Genomic DNA, 7,500 nt, shown 5'->3' on the forward strand with positions numbered 1-7,500 from the left:
CACACAGTAGACACACACACACGGACGCACACACGCACAGACAGACAGATACACACATATATACAGACACACACACACACACACACACACACACACACACACACACACACACACACACACACACACACACACACACACACAAGAGATGCCTCGGGTTCGATCCTCAGAGAGCACAAATAAGCAACTGCTCAAATGCCACTTTGCACGATTTTCCAGGCCCTCTCGGCAATGGCAGACGTCAGAGATGCAGTACACCATTGCCAATGTTCCAGTGCTCACATCTCGCCAGTTTGATCGAGCAGGTTCCAGACTCAATACATAACAACCACAGCCATTGCAACATTCCCAAAACTCCACATATGCATTTCTTACCGTTCATCTAAAACCTTATGAGTAGAATAAAAATCAGGGAATCGTGCCGCATGCCCATAAGAGGCAACCCTCGATATTGGAGCAAACTCGGATGGACCATGTGGAATGGCGCCGGGGTGTGAGTGAATAACCGTGCCCCCTGTCGTATGCCCCCAATTGATGATGATGATGACTGATGATGATCCAATCCTTAGCCAGTTTAAGTCATCTTGGTGAGGTACAAGGACTGTATAGTCCTCCAGGGGATAGACAGTGGCTCCTGCAGTGGCTCTGATGCAAATAATTACGCCCGACGACAAGTACTTACGACAGGATGGTGCAAAACTTTGGACCTACAGACAAATATTTACTTTAACCAATCGGAGGCAAAGGTGGTCGGCAGACGTCGCAAGCCAATGCCTTAAATTCGGCGTGTAATGTTTGCCACACTCGTTCGTACCTTCACGACAGAAATAACACCACTAAACACCACTAAAGAGAGATTAGGAACCTGAAACCACACGTGACAACAACGACGACCTACGATGAAGTCCTCCACAAGCGGAGAAGACTATCCAAAGAGATGTATAGAATCCAGTCAAGAAAATTAATATCGTTCAACTTGCCATCACATTCAATGAAATATGTATAAGGAAAATTTTCCTTCCCCAAATGCACCCTCACCATTAAGCACAGAAACTAAATAATGGTCAAACCGGCGTCCCCTGACTTCAGGGCACTAGCTTATATGATAAACACAATATTTCTGAACAATTCTGAATATGTTAGTATTCATGTTACTATAGATAAAGTAATAGTTGCCTATGGATACAAAGTTATGGCTAGCCCTGTACATTGCAACCACGGATACAGCATAACAATTTCTCAACTGTACTATTATTTTTATACACACTGTATCATATACGATGTCAACACTATGAAAAACTGGCCCCAGTCCAGAAAAAAATAAATAAAACGAAATAAAATAGAATAGAATAAGATAGACGAATAGATAACTCCTTCGTTGCTCGGGGACGGGGATGCCATGGAATGAAGAAAATCACAAGAGGGAGGAGGAAGAAGAGGAGGAGAGGAAGAGGAAGAATATGAGAAAGAAAAAGGAGGAAGAGAAGGAGGAGAAGTAGTAGGACTAGGAGGAAGAGGAGGAGGCGAAGTAGGAGGAGAAGGAAAAGGAGGAGGAGTCTTGATACTTGCCTCGAGGTCGAGCTGCGTCTTGTGGTCTGCCTTGATATCTTCGTCGAGGGTGACGTTCCCGAACTGGATGAGGTCGAGCAGGAGGTTCAAGGAGTTGGTAGTGTTGGCGTGGGCCCGATGGAGGAACTGCTGGAGGGCGAGGATCGGCGACTGCGAGAAAGAGGAGGAAGACGAGAAGGACGATTGGGAGGACGTGGATGTAGAGGAAGAGGAGGAGGAGGAGGAGGAAGAGGGTGAGAATGAGGTGAAAGAGGAGGGTAAGGAAGACGGTGAGGAGGAGGAAGTGAGGGAAGAGAAGGGTAAGAGGTAGGGGGGAGGGGGCGAAGAAGAGGAGGAGGAAGAGGAAGAAGAGGAGGAGGAGGCGAAGGGAGAGGAAGAAGTCATAGCGATGGGGGGGATCGTTGACGACATCGGAACCGCGGTGGGGCTGTGGTCCATCACGACGGAATTGGTGAACTTAGAAAAGTTTGAGCTGGAGGGGCTAAAGGTGGTGGTGGTGGAGGGAGCTGGGGAAGTGGCAGTCACTGGGGGCAAGGAGGGGGCGACTTGATGGGGCAAGGTGGTGGTGGGTGTCGGGGGCCTGGTAGTGATGGATTCCACCGTCGAGGAAGCGGGTGTGGTGACGAAAGACGCGCTGATGCTCTTGCCTCCTCCTTCTCCTCCTCCTTCGTCGTCGCCCTCGTCAGGGTGTTCCTTGACGCTGACGAAGGCGACGACTGTGCCCAGGTCCTGCCGGATTTGCGTCACGTCCTCCTGTCGGCAGGAGGTCCCGAGGAGCTTGGCCTCGAGGGCTTTCACCCGGTCCTCGAGCATGACCTTCAGCTCCTGGGTCTTGACTTCAATGGATCTGTTCAGGCCGGACACCGTCTCGAGGACCTGGTTTTTGAGGACCTGAGAACGATCGGTCGTGTTGGAAGCGAACTGGACGAGGGACGTGATCTGTCTCTCTGACTCCTGGTTCGTCTCTCGGAGTCTACTGAAGAGGATCTTGGAGATTTGGAGGGACTCCCCGAAGTACATCTTTGTGGTGTTTATGTTGAGTTCGATGCTACTTTGAAGATCCCGTAGCGTGTCTGCAACGCTCCTAGGTCCTGCCTCATCGGCTAGCATGGGTTCTTCTTTTTCTTCTTCGTCTTCTTTGTCTTTGGGGCCTTGGCTGACACCGTCTCCAGGATCACGGCCTCCACCGTCTGCGTCCTCTCCAGTCACGTTGACGGAGGGCACAGTGGAAACGGAGACTCCGTCGTGAGACTCGAAGTACTCGTATCCCAGAACATGTTCCTCCTTCGGCTGTCGGGACTCGTAAAGGTAAGGGCTCAGGCTAGTGCTTGTGCTGTCAATGAGGACGGCCACGCCGCGGGAGACGTTGGTGAGCAGTTCGAGGGTGGTCGCCTGCAAGTTGCCCTTCTGCGCCGACGCAAAGTGATTCTCCACGCTGGCGTTGACCCCCATCACCAGTTGCTGGGTCACCTGAAGATCGCCCTCGATGACCTCGAGGCGCTGCTTGAGGTTGCCGTTCTCCCTCTCCTTCTCCCGAAGGAGATGACCCAGTTCCTCGACCTTGGCCTCCAGGGTGTCCAGCTTGGTCAGCTTGGTGAGGACGAGGCGGAGGCCGTTCTGGGTGTCTTCATGACTCTGGAGAAGGGTCTGGAAGAGAGCGTCCCTGTTCTCGGGCGTGAAGTGGTACTCGGTCATCGAAGTGGCCGAGGACAAGGGGGCGGCGCTCCCGAGGAGGAGGACCGCCATAAACACAAACATTTCCGAGTAATGTTTCGGTTTCGAGAGAAGAAATTCACACTGTCTCAATTGACCTTCTTAGCGAAGTGCTCAGTACATTTCTTTCATCACTCGAAGTCACTCACACCCTGTTCTTCTCTCGAATTCGTCACTAAATTGCGCTTCACAAAATTGCACCTAAGACACATCGAGGTCCTCTGGTCATGGTTCTCGAACTCGGACACTAACTCACTTGCGAACATCAAACTACTACTCTCAGACAAGCAGAAGATCACGCCGAGGAAAAAGATCGTACAGGAACTTGACTGAGGTCGACCTCGAGGCAGATTGACCGCGGTTTCCGCTCGCGCCGTGGAGCGAGGAGTCGAGGGAAAAGAAGAAAAATCAAGGCGGAAAGTTTGACACCCAACATATACACATAGGCCTACGTCATTGGCTGAGGTGGACTTAGGAACAAGGGATATAGTTGTGAGTTTGTGTGTATGTGTACGTGGGAATGTGTGCGTGTGTATGTATACGTGTACGTGTGTGTACGATTCCACACAAGGGGCACGTACTCTCCCCCCCACACGCACACGCACACACACACACACACACACGCATACACACACACACATACACACACACACACACGCGCGCGCGCGCGCGCACGCATTGTTTGTTTATAGTAAGGCGATCCCCCAGCTCCATTTTTTCCCCTCTGCTTCATAGATGTTTTAATTCGTGGGTGATTCATAGACTGCCGCTGGTTTTTGGGTCATCACTAAACCCAAATCAGGGAATTAGATGTTTCCGAAGGCACCCGGCCAACATCATGATTGTTATGGACTGTCGTTCTGCGGCGCTTCTATCTAACCAACATCAGGCTCGAGCTCGACTCGTGATGGATTCCCCGGCGTGTGTGAAGGTCCCACGTGACCTCTTCCTCCTCCTCCTCTCCCTTCTTCAGGAGAGGAGCCGACGACCGGAAGTCGTGGGAGTCGGGAAGGTCGATCTGTTCGCCCTCGAGTAAACAAAAACTTCGGGGGAAGAGGCAGGACCTCGAGAACCGCTGGGCCAACGTCATTGAGAGTCGCAACGGAGCTGAACATGGCTGCAGAAGAACCTTTGGTCCGTGAGGAGGCCGGGCGCACAAGAATAGAAACGTAAACAAATAGGAAAAATAAAACAAACAAACAAAACAACCCGTGTCGGCAGGCACTACAGCGCGTTGCTTTCGTGTCGATCCAACTAAATCTTCGATGATATTTGTTTTAATCTATTCTATTCATGTATTTATCTGCTTATTACTTCGTGTGTATCTATCCATTTATTTCATTTATTCTACTTTATTTTTCATTCATCCATTTAAAATTATTTCTATAAACGCAGTTTTAGTTGGCGCACGAACGAACTGATACATCAGCCGACCAAGATCAAAGTCACCCACAATAACGAAGACATCTAAAAGGGGCGAACTATATTCGGTGCCAACTCGTTCTGGGATGTATCTCCTGCTCATCCCCAATTCCAAACACTCCCAATGAGAATACTGAAGGATGAGCTTTTCCCAAAACATCGACCACGAAAAGGCAACACGTGAGATTCAACACGGTTTTGGACCACGTGTTGAACTCGTGATCGACAGCTCTTACCGTTCCTGGTGAGAGCTCTGAGTTCTTACTGTAAATTGCCCGATCTATGGGTAAAGACGTGACCTTATGCGAGCGCGCGCACACACACACACACACACACACACACACACACACACACACACACACACACACACACACACACACACACACACACACACACACACACACAACACTCTTGGCGCAGTAGTAGAATTCCCGTGGGTGGGAAGTTGGGTGTGTGTGTGCATGTAAGGTCACAGCATTACCCATAGATCGGTCATATATGAGCTCTGAGCGCTCTTCCGGGAGGGAAATAGCTGTCGATCACGAGTCCAACACGTGATCCAAGACCATGGTGAATCACACACACACACACACACACACACACACACACACACACACACACACACACACACACACACACACACACACACACACACACACACACACACACACACACACACACACACACACACACACACACAACGGAGGTACCCAGACCACATGAAGTAGATGACTCTAGCCTCCTACACACACAACGGGGGTACCAAGACCACATGAAGTTGATGACTCTAGCCTCCTCCCCCTCCTCCTCCTCCTTCTCCTCCTCTTTTTCGTCTTCCTCCTCCTGGCGACGTCCCTCGTGTTGTTTTAGAGCGGAATAAGGGAGCCCGTGTTGGAGTGCAGAGCCTCGCGGGGGTGGGGCCAGGAGAGGAGGGGAGGGAGTGCTGCGCGCAAGCCCAAAGGGTTCAGCACGTATTACTCAATAAAATAGGGTGCCGGGAACTAGAAGGAAAAAGATGAGGTCATTATTATAGAGGACGGCAAAGAAGGACGCCAAGTAGGATCATATCCTAGTATGAGGCCACAATGAGAGAGAGAGAGAGAGAGAGAGAGAGAGAGAGAGAGAGAGAGAGAGAGAGAGAGAGAGAGAGAGAGAGAGAGAGAGAGAGAGAGAGAGAGAGAGAGAGAGAGAGACACACGGTGTAGTGTAACATCTCTAGAGGAAAGCACTACATGCAGATGATGATTGAAGGCCCCTTTCGATTTGCATCCAACATGGCGGGGCAGGAGGTAAATGGGCAGGAATTTAGCAGTGGACGGATAAAGAGAGGGAGAGGAGGAAAGAAGAGGAGGAAAGAAGAGGAGGAAGAGGAGGAGGAGGAAGAGGAGGAGGAAGGGGAGGAGGAGGAGGAGGAGGAGGAGGAGGAGGAGGAGGAGGAGGAGGAGGAGAAGGAGGAGGAGGAGGAGGAGGAGGGATCAAAATTCGCTACAGGTAGTGAGATGTGACAGAACGTGACATCTCTCCCTCTGGCTCTCCTCTCAAGAGGTCCATATTCTCCGAGGGCAGCGAAATAGCCTCCCTCGTCTAAATGGGTTATTAAAAGAAGGCGCTTCACTAAGATCCCACCCCCCCACCACCACCACCATACTCTCTCCCCATCTGGGTGGATTTTTCTGGCATTGCGGCATGATGGACAGCGGGAAAGCCATCCTCGCACCTCTCAGGAGCAGTGCCGGCTACTCTTCTTGTGAGGCATCTTCTCGACAGCTTCTTACAAATTCTTCTTTCCTTCCTACCTGCCAATCTCAATACATACATACATACACATATACAAAAATGCGTATATATAAACATACAAATACATGTATATTTTTTCTTTATGTTTCTGTATAGTTTACATTTCTGTTTAGAATTTCTATGTCTCTTGCTAGTTTACGATGTTGGAATGATAGTAGAGTAGCAAGAGAAAGAAAATCTAATTAATAAATTAACGCAGAAACAGCAAAATTATTTAATCTTGTCTGTCTACAAGAAAATATTCTTCATGAATACACTAATATATATGTATATATATATATATATATATACATATATATGTATACACACACACACACACACACACACACACACACACACACACACACACATATATATATATATATATATATATATATATATATATATATATATATATATATATATATATATATACACATATATGCGTAAGTAACCACTAGGAAAAGTAAACTAACGAAGCAGAGCGCTTTCGTATAATTACATCTTCAGTGCAGATACAAAGAAGGAATTATAAAATGAAGAAACAAGGTACAGAATATATGACATAGTGAAGAGGGCATTCGGAGAGATAAGGAACAAGTCCAAGGTTCAGGTGAGTAAAGTTCTCGAAGAATCGTGTGGTATCCATAATGCAATTGTGGTATCCATAACGCATTTGTGAACACAAGCTCCTAGTGTTTTTATTGCATTATGGATACCACACGATTCTTCGAGAACTTTACTCACCTGAACCCTGGACTTGCTCCTTACCTCTTCGAATGCCCTCTTCATTATGTCATATATTCTGTACTTTGTTTCTTCATTTTATAATTCCTTCTTTGTATCAGCACTGAAGATGTAATTATACGAAAGCGCTCTGCTTCGTTAGTTTACTTTTCCTAGTGGTTACTTACGCATTTGTGAACACACGCTCCTAGTGTTTCTATTGCATTATGGATACCACACGATTCTTCGAGAACTTTACTCACCTGAACCCTGGACTTGCTCCTTACCTCTTCGAAT

At 48.3% G+C, this 7,500-nt stretch overlaps 2 protein-coding genes across 2 annotated transcripts in view; both read right to left on the reverse strand.

The window, feature by feature from the left end:
- LOC143036153 (uncharacterized) overlaps positions 1–3,324 on the reverse strand; it is a 46,291-nt gene extending 42,967 nt beyond the window's left edge. The window contains exon 1 of the mRNA XM_076203401.1: positions 1,567–3,324. Coding sequence (XP_076059516.1) covers positions 1,567–3,324 — 1,758 coding nt within the window. The remainder of the gene's footprint in view (positions 1–1,566) is intronic.
- An 86-nt stretch (positions 3,325–3,410) lies between these two features.
- LOC143036154 (uncharacterized) overlaps positions 3,411–7,500 on the reverse strand; it is a 57,507-nt gene continuing 53,417 nt past the window's right edge. The window contains exon 3 of the mRNA XM_076203402.1: positions 3,411–3,749. Coding sequence (XP_076059517.1) covers positions 3,411–3,749 — 339 coding nt within the window. The remainder of the gene's footprint in view (positions 3,750–7,500) is intronic.

Source organism: Oratosquilla oratoria, chromosome 20, assembly GCF_046742065.1.
Source record: "Oratosquilla oratoria isolate Oo_2021 chromosome 20, ASM4674206v1, whole genome shotgun sequence".
Lineage (NCBI taxonomy): Eukaryota > Metazoa > Arthropoda > Malacostraca > Stomatopoda > Squillidae > Oratosquilla > Oratosquilla oratoria.